The sequence below is a fragment of the Anguilla anguilla genome, chromosome 6, assembly GCF_013347855.1.
Source record: "Anguilla anguilla isolate fAngAng1 chromosome 6, fAngAng1.pri, whole genome shotgun sequence".
Lineage (NCBI taxonomy): Eukaryota > Metazoa > Chordata > Actinopteri > Anguilliformes > Anguillidae > Anguilla > Anguilla anguilla.
The window spans coordinates 39256825-39281938 of record NC_049206.1 but is presented as its reverse complement, the minus strand read 5'-3'; the positions used below and the strand labels follow the sequence as shown (position 1 = coordinate 39281938).

Below are 25114 nucleotides of genomic sequence, written 5' to 3'. Positions count from 1 at the left end.
TGCCACTGTCAGCTCCATGACTCCCACTACAACCCCACATAAGCAACGTGAGGCATTGTTGGTATGACATACCAACTGCTGTCAGTTTTTCTTACTGAGAAATACGGTGACAAACAGATGGCACAAGCCAAGGCTTTAAAAAATGAGGCTATGAGAGAAAGCAGGCCAGGGTCACGGAGAAGGGGAGAATTTGCCCTCCTTTCATAATTTTTTACTGAAAATGTTTTACTTTTATTTTGCTATAAACACATCTCACCACGATGGGCACTTCTGTGCTTCTTCATTCAGACTAACTGGTTAAAATTCCCAGCGCGCAGCAGCGTGCTACCAGCAGATACAGCTGTTTCTCTGGTGAACCTGGCCTCTGGCCATGGGCTGGTGCCAGGCCCGGCCTTTCCTGAGGGGCTCTTCCAAATCCTTCAGCTGGAAGGAGCCGGATGGGCTGAGCCATCTGCCAGTGAGAGCCCCCTATTCTGTTCCCCCCGCCCTTCCCCTGCCAAAGAAATCCACCAAACAGCGAGAGGAACGCTAAACCACAATGCCGTAACCTGTGCGGTTCAAGCTGTCTGGCTCATCACCTGGATACGAACACGGAGCTCGCATTCGGTGAGCGTGATGGACCCGTTCTGGGGCACGACCGGAGCATCGCGAGGGGTTGGGGATGTCTTCGGCTACCGGAATAGACAGAGTGGATTTTCCAGGACCGCCCGGGTGGCATTTTTAACTTCAAAGTTGCTTAGCACCGAGCAGATCTGCGTGCGCGGCGCAGGAGTATTCCGACTCAGTTAGCCTGAGGTTCCCTGCTGCTGTCTCAAGGCAGCACATGGCCTTCATCAGCTCAGTGGAGGAGATACAGATAGCGCCCACAGAGGAAGGAGCCTGCGTTTCTTTATTTAACTGATGGCCGTGGGAGACATTTAGAGATGGTTGAAAAGCATCTTTATCTTATATAATACAAAATACTACACTTTATGTATCCAAAATCCAATGCGTCTAATACTGCACTCGTATTTATACGTATATAATAGCATATATACTGTGTAATTATTTTAAATGCAATTATTTAGAGGTACCCATTTTTTAAAATTATATTAAAATATTTATATTATAATATATATTCAGCATATTTACTGATCACTCAATGCTGCTTACAGTACACTTTTTAATTATGCAGGGATTTTGAATGAAAGAGACAGATGAGATTTGTAGGGTATAATCAGGAGAGGCAATCTTTCACACTGATGGAAAAACGAAGTATATTTCTGCAGTAAAATATCGCAGTGATTAAACACCACAAAACAATTATTCTGTCTGCATGCTATACATTCCATTATCTCTGTAGGAGAATTACACAAATAACAGCATCCACCACATACCAGGGCTGGCTTGGAAAAAAAGAAGAAGAAAAAAAAAGCTGAGCTGAAGCTGGTAAAGATCTGCCTGACTAATCTGGCCGGTGGAAAACATCCAAAAGCAAGGGTACAGCGACCCCTAAAGCCTTATCGGCAAAGAGGATTGCTGCAGTCGGCCGTGAAACACAGACGTCAGATGTGAATGGGGCTCGGGTCGCAGCCTATCAGGAGATTTTTTGGGCGGAGCCAGGATTTTGAGCTGAAGGGGGAGATTTTACCCGCCGTAAAAAAATTTCTTAAAATTCCCATAAGCGGAGAAGTGAAGATTATGACAGGAATGTTACTTGGCCCAACGCGCACGGATGGGCATCAGAGTGGACTGCTCAGGTTACCCCTGCATTATCCTCTCCTTCTGACTCCCAAGACACCTACAGGTTACCACTTCCATTTGTGAGAGACACACCTCTACTTTCTGCCTTTAATGGGCTCTGCGGCTTGTAGAGTGGAAAACTATCACTACCTTGTGGGACAGTGTATCAGAGGAGGGCGTTTGCTTTAGCCGGGTACAGGAAACACAGCAGTAAAAGCACAGAACACCGGCAGACCAAATAGGAAAAAGGAGTACTAGTTTCAAGGACTTTAACATTGGAAGCCTGCTGTCAACACCAGAGACCACTTCATCATCCAGACCACCACAAAGCTCATGGTTTCCTCTTCCCTGAAAGTCACAGTCTCCGCATCTCAGTTTTGGGATGCAGACCTAGTGGAAAGCAGGCCTGTGTGACGGGGAAAAGTGTGTAGTCTAAAACAATCGTTGAGCGTCCAGGGAGTGAGACAAAACAATGAATCGCATAATTCACAGTTGTCATTTTCACTCAAAAGATGGTTACGGCAGGTTCAGAAAAGTCTGTTGGTTGGGGAACTTGGCTTGTCTCCAAAGTGCTGCGGGTTCAAACCTTGTTTGGGGCACTGCTGTTCTGCCCCTGAGCAAAGCACCTGACCTGGATTGCTTTTGTTATATGCCACGATGTAAATATAATGTGGTCATAATGTACTGCATAATATGCATTAAAAATAAGTTATGTAATATAATCTGCTGAGAATAACAGAATATGATAATGATGATATGAAAAAAAATAAGAGAATAAAAAACACCACCAGAAATGCTTCTAGCAAGGATGGTGGCTCAGAAATGAAGTGAAATGTAGAGAATCAGTAGTGAAATGGAAGAAAAAGAAATGGTGCGAGAAATAGGGCAGAGGAGGATTATGGGTCTTTGTGTTCATTGGGGGAGGGTGAGTCATGCCCTGGGAAGAGTGATGTCAGTCTGTTGTCTCCCACTCACCAGCAGTGTGTATGTTTCAGCCTGCCTGTGTGCATGCATCTGTCTGTATTCATGTATCTAGGTTGGTCAAGGCTATTGACTGGCCAGGTTGACATAAATGTGGTGCCTACAGCACTTGCAGACACACGCACACACAACACACACACACCACACGCATACACACACACACACACAAACACACAGACAGACACACACACACACACATATACACACACACATGTGCACACACACACAAAATGAATCATACTTTGGACTGTTTGACTCCAGTACAATAACAAATAACATGAAGTTGTGGACAGGTGGGACACCATTATTATCAGCAGTCAGATCAGTTAGGGCTAAATTCTCAGACCGGGGGGCTGATTGGAGTTAGATTCGGCTCCTGATCATTACTGCCTGGTAAATAACACCTCAATTGTTATCAGAAAATGCCAGTACACATATAATTAATAGCACATAAAATTAAATTAAAAAACATTTAAAAAAAAAACTTGGTTCAAGGCAGGTTTATGACAGAAATTGTATTGCTGGGCTGTCTCAACTTTGCTTGGTGTTTGTGTTTCTCATCGAAAGGAGATGTGGCCAACAGAGCCAGCTGTTGAAGCTGGTGCCACTCCTGCAGGCTGCACATTACGGGAGGAGGAGCGATGGCTAACTCTAGCGAGCTCGCGGGAAATACCCTGGCCCAAAAGCTTCGCCGTGGCGTTCTGGAAGGAGATTGCAGCCAATCCCCGAGCCACACATCGATTCTCAACGCCTCCGTTCGGCAGCAAAAGTAGGTCGCCCCAGACAACTCACCCTTCAGGAGACACTGCACACTTGCCAACCTTTGGACGTGAGAAACAGGGAGATTTTTCGAATGAAGGCTGGGGCTCTGAGTGTTGTACCCCAGAAAAATAACAAAATAATAAGCACACTGCACCAGCAATTTTATGTTAAATAGGCCTACTTTTTTCAATTATAAAAGCAATTTTCCACAAAAATCCAATTTAAGAGTGCTTAAGTTTTACGATCCATGATAAGATACCGTTGAAAATCAGTGCTGGCGAAGCTCCTCAAAAAATGTAGTTAAGTAAGCTACCAATTACTCAACACTGGAAGTAGTTGAACTGTAGCACAGCTATCAATAAGAGAAAAGTAATGTAAGCTAAAGCTACTTTTCAAAAGTTGTTACATTGAAGCTACTCCATGATACAACATAAATCAGGTTATGGAAATGCCAGACGCTGGCCAACGCTACTGTTTTCATGTTAGACCCTCTTTAATTGACATTTAAAAAATAATTGATAAGTTAATCTACAGTTCATTTAGCTACACATTTTTTCAAGTTGATTTTAGGGGAGAGATTGAGTTCCTATGAACTTAGTTGTTCAGTTTTAATAAATAATAATTTAAAATTAGCTAACCAGACACATTTCTGACACTTGCTCGTTTACTATTTCATGAATCCCAAGCTAAATCAAACAGCTAATTCCAAAAACAGTAAATTCCTTCGCCTAATGTGCACTGAGAATCACGCTTCCCAAATGAAATAATAATAACTAAGCCAACAAACGTCATCTCACAGTAAAATAATGATGAGATGGACATATATACTGCAGAGACCGACTCCTTATCTGTGATGTGATTTTGTCTGAGGACCGCTCATTGCTACTCAGGGATAAAAAGAATCCGGGCGAGAAGCACTCGCTGCACACATTGATTTTACCGAACCTTTAAGGGAGGCTATTGTGTAAAATGCGACGTGCTTGAAGACCATAATCAGCGATGATCTGTTTTCCTAAAAAAAAATAGGTGGGGCTTGGGTTAAGGTAGTTGAAATGACACATGCCTAATGATTTTCAAAGGTGAGTTTTTCAAAGAGAAAAAAAAAAATCTTCAAAACGGGAAAAATCCGGGAGAATTTTGGGAATTGTGGGAACTCGGGAGGACACCAGGAGAGGGCAATGATATTCAGTTTCCTGGAAAATCAGGAGGGTTGGCAAGTTTTAAACACTGTCACAGGGTGCCCAGTTCCACAGGCTGCAAAAAATACATGAGTAAAAAAAAAAAAGAAGAAATATGCAGCGCACTAGCAAGCGCGACCGGGCACGCTTTCCCATTTTTAGACGTTAGCAGATGTTGCTTCGGTTCTCCGGCACATTAACAGGGATGCACTCTTACTGTGCTAGAGTGGTGTGTATGACGATCTCATACTAAGCCCCGGGGGGACCTGGGAATGACAGGCAAACTGTGGCGCGGATGACTCGTCTCAGGCGCGGTAGCCCCCGCGCGCTCGTCTAATTGGCGACAAAGTGTTTCTCAGAGGTCGTTCTTCTGCGGATCCTAACGAGGGATCAATGCTAGGTAACATCTGCTCTTAATGTGAGGTCAGAGACTGCGTGCTCCCAAGCTATTATCAGACAGAGCGCCCCGCTGCGAGAGCAACGCTACCCCTATTAGGGCGGGACGTGTAATCACCTTGTATGCAATAAGAATAATTAGCCCCTGATATTTCCCAGCAAAGGCCTCGCAAAGATTTAATTGTCTTAATTCCCTCTAAAATAAAGATCTCTTGGCTGCTTGCAGATCATTATTTGCCAGGCCTAAAGGTATTTACTTATTAAATGCATCTGAGGCAATTAGCGATAGCAGCGAGGTTATTAAGACGCCCTGCTGCTAAGGAAATACACCCGGCGTCATGGTGTTTTTAAGGTGCAGTTTTACTGCCGCATGCCCCCTGCGTGTTGTTTAGGCCACTTAATTTGCTCTGTTGCCTCAAATGGCTTCTCACCACAGAGGCTCTAAAAAAGCCCGGACACGTTTCGGAACGAGTTTGCGGTCAGAGTTTCACGCCCCCGACCGTAGCAGGCGCCAACCCCATTCGATTCTGCATACTAACCAAAATGATGCATGTTTATACCTTTGAATTTATTTCTATTTATTCGCAGAGCAGGTAATGTCTATTCAAATTGTACATACCCAAGAATTAATGAACTGGTCAGTTAATGAATTTAACTTTTCACATAGTATCTCGCTAAACCACTGCTCCACATGTCCACTGCTACACTTAATGTCTTTCTGTGTGTGGCACTACAAGTGAATGGGTGTTTGTTTTATCTGCATGTTTAGATATAGCCTTTAGATTTAGGACTTCGGGGACATGGAAATGTGTAAACACAGCATATTGCATTTGCGCTGTTTTCCCAGTTGTCCCTGGAAGTGTTTCTTCATGTAAATCTGGAAGTCAGATGCAAGGTTGCTTCTCACTGAATCATCTTGATATCTTCTCAGGCAACAGCCGCGTTAATAAACCAATTTACAGCAATTGAAAATGAAATTACTGTAAATGCGACAAATTTCGAAACAAATTGCATGTCTGTTAGGAGGTGTGGTTCTCACAGTTTGCACCCGTAGAGGAAGAGAGAGGAGGGGATGCTGAAATCTCCTGTACATAGGGTCACTGTAGTTCAGAAAATGTGCAATATCCTGAAGTGTAATATCTCAGCTGCTAATCTTATTTTATGGTATTGTTTTATATCTTATTGTTTTATAGGTTACTGCAAATATATACATTTTATATTTTATTTTTATATATTTAGCACTCTTAATTAGTTTAGCTTGAACTCTGTTCTATTTTTAATTGCTGTTTGTTATGTGTGAATGCACAGTCAGGATTGCTACTCAATTTCATTGTACACTGTGCAATGACAATAAAGGAATGTATCCTGGCTGAGACACACTTTGTTTCACCAATTAATCCAATGTACAGGACACCTGCACTTAAAGAATCTATAGATGGCTGTGGGGGAGCGTCAGAAGGGATGGATCTATAAATTATTTCCGCAGGAAGAAAAATATGAGAAAGCTTGAGTGGTCCTCTGGACTCACCATACCCAGGAAAGACTTCCCTGTTATACCCCCTTAGCTCCACCCCTCGGGGTCAGTACATGTGTCTGGGAGGGGAATAACCTGCTTACCTCTTTCAGGCAGCCCATGAAGTTGTTGCTGACAGGAGAGCCGGGTAAGTCTGCTGTGCTTGGACTTCCTCCCACGTAGAAGAAGTCATCCGAGCCCAGCATGGTGTAGTCTTCTTGGGTGTAGCCCGTCGTGGTTAAAATGCCGTCTACCGATATCGTCACCTGCGAAGAGGGAGTGGTGGGACAGAAGGGCAGCTGGTGACCTTCCCACAGCAACCGTGCTCCTCCTTTTCCTCCATCTCGTTCAGTCACTCATAGCATAAGGGCCAGTCTCTGAGCCTCAGAAGGTTTTATCTTTTATTTTTATTTTTTGCTGTTGTTGTTGTTTTGGATAAGACAACGTTTTGATTTTTTCATGTTTATTTTTCAGGCTGGAAGGACAGATAAAGAAAATACCTGAGCAGAATATTTTCTTTACCTTCGATGAGGAGGAGGGGGACGGGGGTAGTACGAGAATGACTTTTTTGTTTTTTGGAAATTTTTCGGCTTGAGTGTTAGTAAATGGTAAAAAAAACCAAGGACAAAATTGTTTGTTCTTGCTTCACGTTTTCTGGATAATTTATGAATTTCAAATGTTGACGAGCATGCCCAATGATACATATACACAAAAAATGTGCAAGCCAAGATCTATCAGGGTTTTGATTTGATCCTCTTTCTTTCCAAAAATAAAAAAGGAGATAATCATGGAGGGAGATGAATGGATTTAATCACAAAGCTTGGGCGGGGGAAGTCTGCATGAATTAAATGAGCGTGCAAAGGTTAAAACGGGACACAAGATGGCAGATAGTGGAGATTTCACTAGCATGCCATAAGGACGAATGAGGGCGGACTGCGAGTGAGTGAGCTCAGTGTTAGTGGAGTTTGGTTAGCGGGATGTAGCGGAGGTATGCTAGGGAGATACAGCAGTGTTATTCAGGCATGCCATGCAGTGTTCAGGGAAGAACTGCCAGGGCTCCCGTTTTCCAGGATTGGCTATTTTTGGTCGTGGTCGTCGTTTCAGCGGTGGAAAGCTTCTGCCAGTTTCGCCCCGACGGTCGTGAGCAAAAAATAGATAACAACAGGTTCATTAAAAAATATGGAGGCTTTGTCCGTACACAAAAGCCCGTCAAAGGTCTGATTGGTGTGCCTTTTTTGGAAGGTGGGTGAAAACTGAACAGAAAAAAAAACAGAACAAAAGCTATGGGGAAAAACAGGATGGTGAGAGGCGGGAGGGGGTGGGAAGAAGGGGAAAGAAGTGAAGAGGGCAGAAATATACCAACCCCGTTTCCTCAATTTCTGATCGAATGTGTCGACAAGGAAACCCAAAGAAAAAGGAAGGGAGTAGGAAGGGGACACACGGCAAACCCAAAAAAAGACAATAAAAATGATATCTACCATACAATGTAGTTTGTTTACCATAGCGTGTCCAATGCCTGATTGCTTTGCGGAAAAGGGGGAAGAAAGGAAATTAAAGAATAGTGAACAGAACGGTTGTTAATAAAAGAATGAAATAAAACAAAAAATAAAAAAACAATGATGAAGAGTTAGGGTGTTAGTACATTAGTCGGTTAGGTAACGGTTAGTTGTTGTTTTTTGTTTTGTTTTTAAAGAATGACTCATTCCATGAATGGTTTGTGTTAGTCTTACAAAGCGTGTCTTCCAAAGTAGAGAGAAAATAGAAGAGGAAGAGAAAAGAAGGTGCTAGAAGATTCAAGGCTAGGTTCGCAGGTAGTTAGCTCCAACCCAACGTCCATAGAGTTTCAAATGCTGTGGAACAAGCCCTGACCTTGCAAATTAGTAGCAGAAAACGAGCACTTACTTGTCCACCAACTCCAAAGTACAAACCATTTTTTTGAATCCAACAAAGCTGTTTCTCCTGCCAGTGACTCTATGGATCATCCAGGAAATGCCTATTCACCTGCTACTGTAATCTACCAGCTGCGTGATTCTTGAACGGTTGGGGCTACAGGAATACCTGCTGCACTGCGTATTGCGCTTAAGAAAGCTCCAATTTCCCTTTGCGCGAAAGCCTAAAGGCATGTAGAGTAACAGCTTCGCTTCTTCCTCTGCACATACTGGATAATAAACATGGCGTATTTAAGATCCTATATGTCTGAAGGAATCTCATTTGGAGCATTTTATTCTTGCTGCAACTGGAATACTAAATCGGGATCTTGAGGCTGTTGCAGTATCCACCACAGTAGAAAAGTGCTGAAGCCAGTCTGAAATTAAATGAGCATGTGACAACAGCACATGTAATATGCTCCGTAATCAACAGGAATGCCATTATAATATGTCATACACCAATAATTCAGTGGCCATGCTTTTAGAGCAAATGTAATGCCAAGAATTGGCTGCGGATGTTAATTTAAAACATGATATATGATGGAACAAATGGGAATGTTAGCTATAGCACGTGGCATTATCGTCTCTGTTCTCAGAAACAAACATCAGAGGGTAAACTGTCCCAGGGCTTTCTTGTTTGGAAGGGCCTCTGACTGCTGTGTCTGCTTCAGGGAACTCAAGTTGACAGATGAAACAGACACAGATCAAAAGGGGAAATTCCAGAGAATCAGAAATCAGTGTTATCCAATAGAAGAAGCAGAAAAGTGCAGTGATTGAGAGGAACGAGTCAAATTAAATACTTATCTGCTGAAGCCAAGATTAATTTTAACGACAGTAACTATACTTACAGACGGTAGAGAAGTAACTTAATTATACTATTTTGAATTGTAGTTAACTTACGTACTACAGGAACAGTGCACCCATCATTTTTACTTGTCATGTTTTAATAAATACTGTTTTCTCACTAGAACCTCCTAGTTGCCCTGACTGATGCCCTTCACCCACCCAAGGCCCGCCCCCTGGCTCCGCCCACCAGCCCCGGGGCCGCCCGCTGGTACCTGTCTCAGGTTTCGCGTGACCTTGACGTCGTGCCAGGCGTTGTCGTTGAACTTGCCGTTGACGGGCTCGACGATGGCCTCGAAGGCCCCCGAGCCCAGGTTGATGACCAGCGACACGGCCCCGTCCTTCAGGGCCAGGTTGACGTAGTCGGCCGACTTGCCCGTGTGCAGGATGAGCCCGTTGCGCTGCCAGGTCTTGAAAGAGAGCGTGATCTCGTCGCTGCTGCTCTGGATGGGGTTCTGGGACAGGTCGTAACAGAAGTACTCCGAGCCTCGGAAGGTGGCCACGTTCTCCTCTCTCACTGGGTTTTTTTTTTTTTTTTTGAAAGAAATTTGAAGCACAAGTCAGTAGACATCATATGATGACCATCATAATTATGATGATTAGCCACATGATGATAGAACCACTTGTATTCATGCTTTCATGATTACATTAGGGCATCAGCCCCCTTAGATACAAACATGTTTACTTATAAGTATACGTCATAGGTTTCAACATAACGTTTAACAACATTTTTTCATTCCAAACTTCAGTTCTTCAAAACATGGACAGGAATCACTCATCACAAGCAGCATAACAATATTATCATACACTGAACAGAAATGGAATTTTATACTGTATTACTGTTGGCCACTTTCAATTATTCACAACCTTCTTGGATGCCAGTATGTGTCGGAAAGGCACACACTCTCACGCTTCACATGTTTTAAAAATATTCTCACACGTCATGAAATATTTAACAGTATACTCCAGATCTCCATGGTCCAACACTTTAAAACTGAGGGGAACTAATTACCAGAAATAGCAATTCTCCAAACTGAAAGCTGGCCTCAAAAGACAGAAATTGTTTAACCATGTTCATAATCGGCATTATAGTAGTGCAGCAAACATACGCATAGGATCGTCCGTATGTCAGTTTACTATGGCCAAAAATTGAGTGTTTTCCCTCCTCTAACTACCAGAAACATGATGTGATGCCAGTCTGATCAATCTATTTCTGCTGTGCTGGCTTGAACCAAACCACTCGAATGTTCAGCACTGACCCCCAGTTTTATTTCCTTGCGCAGAACAGTGCAAGCCAGCAATAGAAAAGTAATTTATGGCGATGTACACAAGGCCTCGTTATGGGTACCAAAGAGCCGTCTCCATGGTGACTGGCACAGCTTATACTTTTGACAGTACATATGATTCAGTTACACAGCCGGATATTCACAGTTGCAGATCTGGTAGAGCAACTTGATTGAGGGCACAACGGCAGTGTAGCCAAGCCTGGGACTGGGAACAAAACCTGTAGCCTTCTGGAGTCCCAGCTCCTGGGCTATCACACTACGCTGGCCACCTGAGATGAGCCTGCGCTGCGCTCACGGGCATGTTTGGTAATTCCCGCATCCATACGGCATAAAGCCTGAAGTCTTAGGGTCACCCGTAATGTAATCGACATGGGAGCGTGGTGCCCAAGAGGAGAGGAAAGGGGGCGTGCTGCCTGGGCGGTGTGCTGTAGGACCGCCGTCTATGTGCGGCTGGATGTGACTCGATGTGTAACGCGTCCCTGTTTCTCAATGAGAGTCTAACTGCAACTGACAAGAGAGGATTAGAGTCCAACGGCCACCCGCCGATGCCTTTTTCCCCTGTGTGAGTGTTGAATAATCACAACAGACCAGGATTTCCAGCCCGTACGGACTTTTTCATACTGTGATGAGTTTGTGGAACAGCATTTCTAAGTCAGTTATGATAGAAAATATTAACAGCACATCAATTACACCACAGTAGGATAGATCAGCAACACATATAATATTTGCACATATTACCAGATGACTTATTTTACACCACAATGAGGTCTCACAGTTACAGACCTACACTGCAGTTGAAAGTCACTAGATAAATCTAATCCATTATGACCCACAAATATATATATTTTTAATGACAGCACAGAGTATTGCAGCACATAAACAGCCAGTAGTTTAAATGGAGCTGACCAGCTAGCTGTTTAGCATTTGGCTAATCACCAAGTGCAAGACACAATATTCAGGTAAGCCACTCATCCTTCATCACTTCTTCATCAGCAACGGTGTAATATGGTGTTTAACACTGAAGTATTACATTAAGTAATTATCTTGAAATTATCTATGTAGTGTTATTCCCTGAGCCAAAAATAATATTGATGTACGCTGAGCACCAAGTATGTTAACTTGCTACATCACTTGAAAGACCTTAAGAATGTTCTTAAGATATTAATCAATTTATTCATCAATTAATTAATAATTATATATTTGTAATTATTTTAGTGGAGACTCCCTAGCTTAATTAGCAGACATCAGCCAATCACGTGACACGACCCTCGGTAACTCCGAATGAGGACAGGACATAATGGAAGATTAGGGGTTTATTTTTGTTCTTTTAACTGTTAAGATTTCACAATGTCTTTTCATTCCAATCCTGATGAACTCTTTCTCTCCTTCCCATCCTCCAAAACATTGGTTTTGACAGGCATCTCAACTTGCGCTCAGGACATGACAAGTCAGATGTCAAATCATTAACTTAAGCTCAATTTGGCTAAAACGTAGATTCTCTACTTACAAGCTAAGTCCTGCCCCTTGCTGGAGATATTCTTCACCTAAGAGGACACTACAGTGTCAACCTCTTCATCTGCCATACATTTTGGAGTGCTGTTCAAAGTCAACCTGTCTCTCTCTGAGGACATCATGGCAGTTTTTTTGGGTGTGCAGGTTCTTCCAGCACAACATTCAGAGAATCTGCACCTTCCTCACTACTTACTCAACCTATCTTTTAGTCCAGGCACTGATCATCCCCTGCCTGGACTACTGCAAATCATTCTTTGCAGGCCAACCACCTCGGACTCCTGAAGCTCATCCATAATGCTACAGCTCATCTGATCTATAACTGCCCCATGTCAGTCCCCTTTTCATCTCTCTCCACTGGCTACCTATATCAGCTCACATCATATTTGGTACAAGCCTATTGGCCAGCAGCCATACCACCACGCACTCTGCTCCTGCCTACTGGCTGAAGCTAAGCAGGTGTGGGCTTGGTTAGTACTTGGATGGGAGACCACCAGGGAATACTGAGTTGCTGCTGGAAGCGGTGTTGGTGGGCCAGCAGGGGGCAATCTTCCCTCTGGTCAAATAAACCCCAATGCCCAGTGCAGTGACGGGGACACTGTGCTGTAGGAGATGCCGTCTTTCGGATGGGATGTTAAACGTCCTGACTCACTGTGGTCATTATAGATCCCATGACACTATTTGCAAAGAGTAGGGGGTTCCCCAGTGTCCTGGCTAAAATCCCAGATCTGGCTCTCACAAAAATTTGCCACATAATCATCCCCTGATTTAATTGGCTAAAACATTTTCTCTCCCTCCAGTGGAGCTGCTCAGTGGCCAACAATAGAGGATTGTGGTTGTACTGGGCAGCTCCCAGGTATGAATGTGTATGAGTGTGAAGCAGGGAGTTCCTGCAAAAGAGCATCCATGCTCAGTGAACCTACCCTGGGTAAATAAAGGTTAAATAAAAAATAAAATAAATAAATTGGGCAGCTATGTTCAATAGATTATCAGTCCTTATATAAACCCCCTGTGCGTCTGATAGCCTCCCATGTGTCTGTACTTCCAGGTCTCCTGTCTGTTCTGCACACACCCCCAGTGGAATGAGGTTCCTACTGTAGTCTGGACAACAAAATCCATGCCCATCTTCTGACACAGACTGAAGACTCAGATTGCACCATGACCCCGCTTTAGATAACTCTTCTTTTCTCTGTCTTTGGATTTCCATTTGAATGATTATATAGTTGTGTAAAGATAGGCTATCTGTCTAGTGGTACTTTCTTTGGAGACAAATTGTTGTTTGTTAGATGAACAGTGCACTTATCAATTATTAGTGGGCCTCTGTGTCTTGGTGATACCGCATTTTTGTATGCCTGAGAATTACACAGATCTTCTCCAGTTCACTCTGGATAAGAGCGTCTGTTAAATGATTGTAATGTAATGGAATGGAATCATTGTTACTCGTACCACGCACCTTAATAGCTGAGAATGGATCTGTGCTTTTATCACTGGCAAAACAGAAGCAGAACTGAGCAATTGAATTTGTAAATTAAATTCAGCGAGCGCAGCTGGATTTTGGACTCACAACTAAGATGGAATTTCAATTTAAGAAAAGAGGGCTTTATCTGATAAGCTACTGTCAAAACGGTCTCATGAGTCTCCATTTGCCATTCACAGCTTGCCAAAAAATATACTATTGACATCTGCAGCAAGAGTCCTAATAAATACCCAATTTATGTTCCATCTGCTATTAGGCTAAGTCTCCAATTTTCAGAGATTACATTTTCAATTAGCCCATCTGCCTTGAGCGGAGACAATCGAGGGCTGGGAGCTTTGTTATCTGGGGCCAGTGTTCCTCCATCCAAACATGGCTGGCACCTGGCCTACAAACTGCCAGTCATGTCCAGTGGAAGTAAAAATGTAATAGTGCTCTTGTCTGCAGGGGGTACTGTGCCTCTCCTCCGTCCTCATTTGACATGAATGGTGTGTGGACAATGAAATGGAGAGGCCTGCTGCAGTTCTCATTCTGCTTGGGATTCAGTCATTTATACAACTGTTTAGTCTTCCTGTCCTCATTTCCTATGTCTCTTTTCCCTTTTTACCTCCCCCCCCAATCACTCAAAATGAATGTGAATCACTCAGACTGTCAGTGAATCAGCCAGTCATTCAGTATTAGCAAGGGAAAGTACCATGTGCTTGTGCCATGACTCATTAACCAGGAAACAGAGAAGACGGTATACTTGTGTGTGTACGTATATACAGATGGCAAATTAAAAGAAAAACCAGCATAAAGTGTCTTTGTCTCTATAGTTATTTTAATAACAATATTGCTCTCTCCAGTAGTACTACTTTTAAACGATTTTAAAAACATGAACCTATCAATAAGTCAAACTCGAGTTTTGCTTGGGGGCCTCACGGCAGCTAAATAATGATTACTTTGCACTGGCAGCCCCCGCACTTACTCTCCATTCGCCGATGGATTCTTAGTTTCCTAGATGTGATGTATATGAGCTCTCAACAGCCAGGCTACATGGAGAAAACGAAAGAAATGTCAGTTTGTGTAGCAAAAGTATTGCTGATAAACTGAAGGGTTTATTGGACTGAAATTCTTTTCGATGATGAACAGAGTCCTGAAGGTCCATCGGGTGGGGATTTGTGGGTCTTTTTTTCTCTGTGCTGATTGTACCATATACTGAATGGTATTATGCACAATATTTCTTGTTTTGAAAAATAAAAAACAATAAAAAAGAGACATAGGCCAAACTTTAAGCTTAGCAAAATAAACTGTCTGGAACATCATTAAGAAGAAATAGAGCACTGGTCAGCTCAATAATTGCAAAGGGCCAGATAGGCTAAGGAAGACCTCTACAGTTTATGACTGAAGAATTCTCACCATAATAAAGAAACACCTGTCATACAGATTACACCTCAGGAGGCAGGTGTGGATGTATCCGTGACTACTGTCTTCAGAATACTTAACAAACAGAACTACAGAGGCTACACTGCAAAATGCATAAGCCACAAAAGCAAGATGGCCAGGTTAAAATTTGTTAAGAAGTATGTAAAAGAGCCTGCAGCATTCCGGAAAAAAGGTCTTGTGGACAGATGAGACAAAGATTCACTTCAGAGTGATGGCAAGAGCATCGTGCAAGAGCGGAGTATGGAGGTCTTCCTTGGCCTACCAGGCCCTTTGTGATTACTGAGCTCACCAGTGCTCTCTTTCTTCTTAACAATGTTCTAAACAGTTGATTTAAGGTTTGGCCTCTGACAGTTTTCCCCCCCATATTTCTAAGCCTCATAATGGCTTACATGACTTCCATTAGCACAACTCTGGTCCTTATGTTGGCAAATGCCAATAACAGATTCCCAAAGTTTTTTTTTTTTTTTTGGATCATGTCATGCATCAATAGTTCATGAATGAGAAAGCTAACAAATTGACAGTTTATTGTAGACATGTCATTTGCATTTGGAGTCTGTTGCTATCTGTTGTTATCTCTGAACATGAGGACTGAAGAAGTGTCAATGCCAGAAAAGTAGGCCATCATGAGGCTGAGAAATTAGAATAAATTCATTAGACAGAGCAAAAACATTGGGTGTGTCAAAATCAATTGTTTGGAACCTTGCAGTTAGAACGCACCTACTTTATAAGCTAAACATAGTGATGAGTGGCGGAGTGTGCAAGAGTAAAAGAAAAGAAAACATCAATTAGAGCTATTGCATAATGGTTTTGTATTCTAAAGTCAACAGTATGAAATGTCCAGAAGAAGAAAGTAACTACTGAATGACTTAAGAATCTCCAGCTATCAGACCATCCTGGGAAGACATCAGAAAGTGATGGCAGGATGATATACAATATATATAAGAGCTGGGAATAAAATCCTAAACGGTCAGCCACCAGATTTGAACCTCACTGGACATGCTTTTTACTTGCTCAAAGAAGTCCAAAAGCCGAGCAAACATACAACAACTGAAAGAGGCAGTAATAAAAGCTTGGCAGAGCATCACAAAGGATCACATCATGAACCTAGTGATGTCCATACGTAGGCAAAACTAAATAGATAAACAACAGCAGTGTAACACAGCAGGCCAACGCATAGCAGAACACTTTTGCGCTTGTAATGTAGTGTAAATGCTATTGAGCTATTTATGGAATGAATTGTTTGGCCCACCCACTTTTATTCAGACCCACCTGCAATTTCATTTCTGGCTATGCCACTGTGCCTTAGGATTCTTTAATGGAACTAGGTGGTCCATTGCAGACTCAATCCATCCATCCAACCATTATCTAACCCACTTATTCCTGGTTGGGGTCGCGGAGGTGCTGGAGCCTATCCCAGCATGCATTGGGCAAGAGGCAGGAATACACCCTGGACAGGTCACCAGTCCATCGCAGGGCACACACACAATTCACTCATACGCTTATACCTAGGGGCAGTTTAAATCTAACCTAAATGTCTTTGGGCTATGGAAAGAAACCCACACAGATAAGGGGAGACCATGCCAACTTCAGATGGAAAGGCGACAGACTAAGGACCTTCTGGCTGTGAGGCAACAATGCCACCCACAGCACCACCGTGCCACCTGCAGACACGATGCAAAATAATTGACCTTACAACTCGTCCCTATAATTATGGGGGACTTCAATCATTGAATGGAATTTTTGTAATATAGTTCAATACAGAGGAAAAACAACCAATTCCCCATGCTGCCCATGACTTTATATACTGTAGGTAATGCACCATGTGATTTATTTGAAAATGCGCAGATTAGTTCTCAAGAAAAGGGTTGGGTGACTATTTTTACTTTGCTAAGTACAGTGTAAAACTCTCCCTCTTTGGCATGCATAATAACTCCCTGCAAAGATAACTGAATTTGTTGCCACTTTAGGCAGGACAATTAATAACATGAATGAATTATTTGTTTTCTACAAAGCTCCTTCGGCTTGCCTGTATGAATATTGATGAGAAGGAGCACGGGTAGATTTTTCTTTTTGGTGTTAGAAAGGGAAATTAGAAGGAACTGAATGCTAATCCAAGTAATCAATCAGAGATTGTATGATCTTATTTTAATTACGTACAGGTGCAAATGGAGGAGAGTAGCAGAGCACAGTGGAACTAAAATGTTTCTTGCAAACGCATCTCCCAAAATGTGGTCATTGTGGCTTGTAGGTCTCTCCTGCCAGATAGCTTTACCCAATGTACTGTATGTGAGTCTGGACTTTACCAGGATGGGAGACCCGAGGTCCATTCCAGGAAGTGGTCTTAAGACATCTTAAACTTGACGTCTGACTTGAGTGAGCCAGATGTGGCATTTCCAGATTTTTTGGTTCCACAACAGCATATTTCAAATTAGGTGATAAAGATTAATCAAGCACAAACCATGGACATTCATGGTGAACTTAAAAAGCCATCTTCAATCAGACACAGAGCAATCGATTCAACATAGATTCATGGAGAATTCATGGAACACCGAGCATCATTTTTGCACACCCACAACAACAGACGATCATTACGGCATACAACAAATACCTGCATATGTTCCATAGAAAATGCAATACCTCAGCAGCAGCAGCAAATGAAAAAGTTAATACATTTTTCCCAACTGTGCGGGCACTATCATATTTACTGAATAAAGTTGTTTATTATTTTTTATTATACTTATTATTTTTCATTTTTTTAAATTATTTAAACATTTAATAAGTTAAATTTAAGTTGTCTTTGGTTTTCTTGCCGTATTCTAAATCCATTTTTTTAAATGAAGACTGACCTGGAGATCACTTAATTAAAAATGAGAAAGGCTGTGCTTAGGGCACCAGTTAAAGGTGAGGGCATGACACAATGGACATTTATTTCTTCATTGTTAGATAATGTAAAACAACATGTTTCAAAATGTATTTGCTGGAAATATAGAGGAAATAAAGATTAAAAACACCATTTTGTCTTTATTAAAAATAGATTCTGGTGGGGGAGGGGGCGTTGTGGTGATGACGTAGAGCTGCCAGTTAAAGTGATTATTTACAATGCTGTCTCTGTGATCTAGAATGTGATGGATGGTATCATTATATTCTTTTACAAGTGATGGTGTGGGGCATCTCTCTAGCCTCATTGCTGCCATATTGTTTAGCACAGCACATGCCTGCTATGGGCCAAGTTGAAGGGGGCTTATGGTTCAGCCTCAAGGGCAGGACAGGGGGTCATCGGAAAGGCCAGGCAGACGTGGCCTCTATTCCCAAGAAGGAGATGATCGAACTGTCTATTTCATCACATGGTGCATAAATCAGCGGTTACATAATGGAAAATGTTTAATTCACTTACATGACTAAAAGTATGATTAAACAATCAATGACACGATGGAAGGTGGCATACCTTCTTCATATCTGTGAAATAAGGTAGACTCCTGGAAAATCCTCAAGTTGTGGACAGATCCTGGCCAATTTGGCTTCCACATTAGTCTTGAGTTGATTGGCATTGCAAATTATCTTGGTACAGTAAAGAAGAGTAATGAGTTACATGATAAATTGAAATGAAGGATAGATTTGCAAAGGTGTGAGGTGTTATCTAATTATATTCTGTCACACTGTGAAACCAAATATTTAGGATTTGAGCATATGCATAAACACTTCTCTCTAATTCTGTACACACTTGTCAAGGCATTTAATCTAAACTTGTGTTAAATTTCTGGGATCAGACAGAGACTGAAACTATTAAACATTAGTGCTTAACCATAATTTTGTGAACACTATTGTTTATATATAAAACACCTCCATACACCTGTGCACACTTGACATTTCGGTATTTAGGTATCTTTGTGGTTTTACAGTGCATTGCCTTCACATTTGTGCTGCACATAATGGATTTGCCAATATGATCTACATCTCTAATGTGACACAAAAGCTCCCATTGGCAAACAAAAAACACAAAACAATGCAGGGGATTTGAAATTTTTGTGAGTTCAACACCATGACGAGTAACATTGGATATATGAGGTTTTAGACGCTTATAGAGATACATGATACATTGCCATGATTTGAGTGCCCATATCCACAGGGTTTTCCAAGAAAGGACAAGCCATGTTCAGATAAAGTTCAGCGAAGTAACATATCTGCCCATTGCTTTGGCTCTTCTTGGGGTAGGTCGGATTTAGCACAAGGTCGCAGGTTAATTTTAGGGCATAATTTACCATAGTCAACCCATAGTAACTGACACGGGTGCTCTCTGATTTGGAACTCGTATTTGGAACTAATTCTGGAAAATAGATGCAGATGCAAAATAGATGCAGATGCAACTTGCCAATCCCGATTCTGGGACACTCCCCAGGTGCTTCCTGAACATGGTGATGGTAAGCCACAGTCACTGTTAACTGCAATGTCTCAGCACAGTAGTGGGCACTTTTCTGTAGGAGCTTCCATTCAACAGATGACACATTAAACCAAAGGCCTGATAAGGTCTTTGCAGATCCCATGGCACATACAGAAGTTCATTATGTGACCTAGCAGAGGTTCGACAGGCAAACTGGCCATGATGCGTATAACACAACTACTGAAGCACTGGACCGAACAAGAGGACTCATTCCTGCACCGCAATATTCAGTTAAATCTACAGAGTCTGAAATGTCATTTGAGTCAGTGAATCATACAGGTTAAAACGTGATTACCTTTCAATTGCTAACCAGGCACAACCATTTTAATAAGGTCAGAAATGATTTAATGATGAAAAATGTTTAAGTGACACAAAATGGTAAACAAGATAAGACTACGGGGCATTATAGCAAAGCACCACTGTGCCATCGTGATTCAATGAACATGGTGATTCACTAATGTATGGAAAGTTTGGTTCTGTAATAAATAGATTGTTATGCCCGAACCATCACAACTGGACCTCAAAATGTATCAGCTTGTTATATACAGCTGATACATACTGTTTGCAAAGTCTGTACCACAATCACTCATGTCAAATGAGATTCTGATCTCTATATGTTTCAATGTCATTACATATGCTATTCATTTATTTATCTGAGCTGAGCATGTAACACCACAGCATGGTCATGGTCTTTCTTACGTCCACCTATAGTACTTTCTCAAACTGGGATCAAGGGACCACCTGGTTCCGTTAAAGAATCCTAAGGCACAGTGGCGTAGCCAGAAATTAAATTACAGGTGGGTCTGAATGAAAGTGGGTGGGCCACACAATTAATTCCATAAATAGCTCAATAGCATTTACAATTTACAATTACATGTATCAACCTCCCTTTCACTTAGTCTTTCGGCTTCATTCCCTGGTACTGTATTCGTGGAATCCGCGCACTGAATTTGGATTAGCTCGATTGAATAGATGTTGAATAGATGAAAATGCTTTCACTAGGTAGGGGGAGGGGTATCGTATCAGCAGGGAAATTACGCTCTCAAAGTAAAGACAGTGACAAGTCTGCATGTCTTTTTTCTTCTTTTTTTTGCTGTTATCACTAAAAGACAAGATGCGAGTTGCACCCTAGGATGGGCCTAGGCAAGAAGTGGGTGGGCCTAGGCCCAGCCAGGCCCACCCATAGCTACGCCCCTGCTAGGGCATCTTCAATAAAAACAAAAAAATCCCCTTTTAAGAATGTTTGGTTTTTGTAAATATTTCATAAATAACACAACTTTGATTAATCTGATAAAATAACTAGCCCACTCAAAAAATAATATTTTACACTCTTGGGATCATATTAGAGAGAATACCTACATGGCTTATACATCAATGACATCAGAAGACAGGCATCTATGTATTGCTGTGTTAAATGGTCACTCAAAATTGCTGTATTGGGTTTTGGATAAAGGTGTTAAAAACAAATCATTTTTTATGTGGAAATCAACAGCCATTTTATGAGACCTTAAGATTAAAATGGTAACCCCTGATCTAATGTGCTGCTGACATCATTGCTTTCCCTTACTTGGGTGAACTCACTGGGCCTGCAAGCTATGTCAGGCAGTCGATGACGACCGGGTTGCTGCCTTCTCACGGCTAAATTGGCGGTGTGTGGGTTGACATGACTGTGAGCAGGATCTGGAAGTTGACTCTTGAAAAATGCCTGATTGTGGCTTGTCATACAACCAGGGGTGCCCTTGGGGAGGGGGGGGGGGCACATGTGGGGGAGAGTTAGGATGATTGAGATATCAAATGTGAGATAAAGCTGGTTACACTACAAGTACGAGATCACTGCCCTAACCATGCAGGAGATATGATGCTTGTACATCAACTTACTTGTGCATATCACAGGGAGTCCTGAATTATCAAATTGACACCAAAAATTGTGTAAGAATATCCTAAATCCATATAGTTAATTTTCCCTCCTAACATTACTTATTGAAAAAAAGCTATTTCCCTTCTGAAGCTAGTCATGATGTTACAATGTTTACATCAGCCTGTTGAGATCGCATTGAGATGTTTTTTTGTGAATTCCATAATTTACATGATGTCACAGTAAGGGTCAGCCTCAATTTGTTGGGTTTCATATTCAGCGCACATCGTCTTTTTTAATCAGCACCGGACAGTGCCTTTCTTGAAGATTAATCACTTGTTTTTATATTTAAAACAATGAGCATCTTTATAGGTGGTCTGGCTGGAGTGCTGGCTGCCAGTTTAAGGGTAAACGCAGTAAATTATTATTTCTTCTGCAATCAATATAATGAGGGTTCCCACTGAAAAAGCTATTTCAGTGTTGAGCCATAAAGGTATATTGGTTCTCCGGCTCTCAGTAATTACTCAGAAATCAACAGAACGTGTGTCACATCTCGGCTGTCTTGAAGTTCACGATTCATGGTATTTGTCAGAAAAACGGGTCTGCACAGAAGTTTATGCAGCTCTAGGGAGTGTGTGGAAATGGAAATGTGTTTGTAGCTTAAGGCAGTGTGCTAAAATAAAGGTGGCTTGCAGCTGAGGGGAAAATGTGAAAAATGCAGGGTGTTTTTAGCTTATGGGTAGTGTGTGAAAATGGCAAAGCATTTGTAGTTTAAGGAACTCTCCTGAAATAAAGGTGGCTTGCAGCTTAAGGGAGCGTATAAAGATAATGGGCTGTTTTTAGCATAAAGAAGTGCATGGAAATGGCAAGCCATTTGTAAGACAGTGTGTGTCAGAACAAAGGTGGTTTGCAGCTTAAGGAAATGTGTGAAAACAACTTACTGTCTTTTATTAAAAGTAAATGTGTGAGAACAGCAAGGTGTCTTCCAGCTCAAGCGCAGAAGTAACAGGAGCAGAGTGCTCTGTCAGCGTGCCACGGGATGCCATTTTGGAGGTTTCTTGGAGGCCCTGATCAAAGAGGTGGCTAAATGCAGAAACGTGAACTGCGTGTGCATTGAGACTGGAGGGCCTTTTGGTAAGGGTGTCGCCACACGCTCAATTCGCTGACGTTCGTGTGTCAGGTGGCGAAGTCTGATGCTGTTTCAGAGGCTATAAATATCATAGTGTGTCAGATCCCAGACCTGTAACTAGCATGATCTTACATCTAAAAAATAGGGTGTAGCAAATCACAGAAAAGGGGTGGTAATGAGGATGAGATTAAGAGGCCAAATGTATTATTATGACTCTGGCACTGGGGATTCACAGGATGAGAGCTCCAATTGTGTGTCTGTTCATTTTGCCAATAGAAACCAGCAAAACGTCCATTTTTTTAGTACATTTTGTGTTGCAGTGCACAACTCAGCACTTTACCTCATTTGAGGCTCCTGTGTGACTATGTCCTATTCCAACATTTAATATGCTCATCAAACAAATGAGAATATGATATTTGTGCACATACACCGGATGAACACATTCATTATAGGCTTTATTTAATAACCAAAAGTGGGTGTTTGCTTCAGTGCACTTCAATGGTTTCATACAGAAACAAAGACACATACACACACCCACAAACCAACTTTCGTGCTCCCTTGCACGCAGATACACACGTGGTCTTTTTCTCCACTTCTTTTCCTCTCACATTATCTCTCTAAGACACATCTCTTTCTTTCCCTCTCTCAATCACGCACATGAACTGAACCATTCTATTGGTGGAACCCAGGTGCTGATTATTTTTCACAGAAAGGATGGCAGTAGAGGAATAAAGTCCTCCCAGTCTTTTTTAGGGAAAGAGGTGCCTGAATGGCTTGACTGTTCAGAGGGACCACAGCGATACACCCCTCTACCTCTGCCCAGCTGTGCACACATTGTACACGGGGATGGGAGATATATCGCAATGATAATTACTGAATGCAGTAATGGTCAACGCCACCATATGGCGTATTACCTTTACTTATATATTTTGCTTTATAATTGTTCCTAAAGCGGTTAGTAAACAACTGAACTAACTGTGTGAAATGCTTTCGGGGGAAATAACGTAACGCTGTTATCTATTGGATGTTGATAAGACAGCCAATCAGCACGTACGTCTTCCATGTGATGTGTGTTTGCCAGTCACATGGAGCTGCGAGGCCTTGCTGCCGATTGGCTGCATTATGGTCACCCAACAGAGAACAGTGGTGACGTTTTTTCTGGATGCATTTCTAGAAAGGCAACACCACTCAGCGGCTGTGACCAATTTTGCATTCAATAACTACCGTCATGATATCACCAGTCCCTCGTACATACTACTCTTTTCCTGGCCGTTATCCCACCTTTCAGTCATGATACTGATATTTAATCAGGGGGTATCTGTTTTTTGAGCCCCATTTTTTTTCCCAGTTGCTAACCATCACTGAGGAAACGTGACAGCCAATGGCACCAAGCCCCTTTGTGCAATTTTCGATCAGAGCCCAAGTCATATGCAAAAATAAGTAAGTAAATAATATTATTTTATTTTATCCACCACTGAGTTAAATTTGAAAAGTCAAACATAATGAAGAGAGGGGAATAGTTAATGGTATATGTGAAAGACAGTATTACAGCAAGCCTGGGGCTCTTTGTGTCCTATTACTCTATAAGCACCGGTACTGTCTCCTACCCCCTCTCTCCTCCAAGTCAGCATTTGACGGTTGTTCTCGTTACACCATTATTTGTGTTAATACAAGTTGTCGTATTCAGCTGCTGAAATTGTAATTTTATTACTGTTATTGCTGTGTATGTGGAATTCCCTAAGGCCTGTTAAAAATGTGTTTTCTTTAATATGTTCGTGTAGGGTATATAATTATGGACACACACCCACTCTACCCATCCCCTGCCTCCTACACACACACACACACACACACACACAAACACCTTTGAAATCTGCTGCCTCTTTGCCTTTTCCGCATGTATAAATATTTAATCAAGAGGCAAATTCACTTTTTGCAACTGGAGCCTGTCCATGTGACACTTTTTCAAATTAGGAAAATGAAAATGAGTCTGGAGTCATGAATATCCCCGCCTGCCTGCACTTTCTGCCCCTTCTTTCAATGCAGTATAAAAAGGTTGGCCTTGGAATACAGTTGTGTTCTCAACAGGGGAGAATGGGGATTTCATTTGCGACTTCAATTTGTATTCAGACATGGGAAAATACATATTGGTGATACTGTAACTCAGGAGCCAAAATGATCAGGTGCTTGCTCAGTAGTTTCCACTGCATTTTCATAATGGCTAGCAGGTGACTTGACCAGGATTAATTGTATTTTCATGCTGGAGATAATTAAGTGGCGAGGCTAAGCAAGATGCTGAACTCACTTGCGAAAAAATCCCAGACATTTGCCGTGTTCATGTCTTCTTGTCAGTGGCCCACCAAATTTAGCCGTTTAAAAAAAAAAAAATAAGGCACAAAAATATAAACAGACCAGAGAAGCAGTGAGTTAAAATATGATTAGGTCATTTGTAATCCAGTTGTTGTTCAATTTTGGTTTGGGCATTTTTGTAAAAAAAAAAACGTGTTCGGCAAAACCTAATTTTACAATGAGCTAAATTTAATTGAATAAGTCAGCTTAACACTCATTCATCTATTTCTGTTTTTCAATAAAACAGGGCACTTTAGAGGATAATTCCCTACACCTGCCAATGACGAATGCACACACAGAGTGGCATAAGCAGATTAACAATTAGATCA

The 25114-nt window shown here is 41.9% G+C and overlaps 1 protein-coding gene and 1 long non-coding RNA gene across 20 annotated transcripts in view; one reads left to right on the top strand and one right to left on the bottom strand.

Annotated features, from left to right (window-relative positions):
* Positions 1–25114, bottom strand: part of LOC118229641 (neurexin-3a-like) — a 325684-nt gene that overhangs the window by 246894 nt on the left and 53676 nt on the right. For 12 of the 19 annotated variants that reach the window (XR_004765703.1, XR_004765704.1, XM_035421791.1 and 9 more), the window contains 3 exons: positions 9539–9840; positions 8031–8075; positions 6657–6818 (listed from right to left, as the gene is read on the bottom strand). Coding sequence is in view for 17 of the 19 variants with exons in the window: in XM_035421791.1 (XP_035277682.1) it covers positions 6657–6818; positions 8031–8075; positions 9539–9840 (509 nt within the window). In the remaining 2 variants the exon portion in view is untranslated. The remainder of the gene's footprint in view (positions 1–6656; positions 6819–8030; positions 8076–9538; positions 9841–25114) is intronic. The other 7 variants (XM_035421794.1, XM_035421789.1, XM_035421790.1 and 4 more) reach the window with 2 other exon arrangements.
* Positions 396–14487, top strand: LOC118229643. The gene is made up of 3 exons (XR_004765705.1): positions 396–606; positions 3271–3472; positions 13167–14487. It is a non-coding gene; the product is annotated as an uncharacterized LOC118229643 (long non-coding RNA).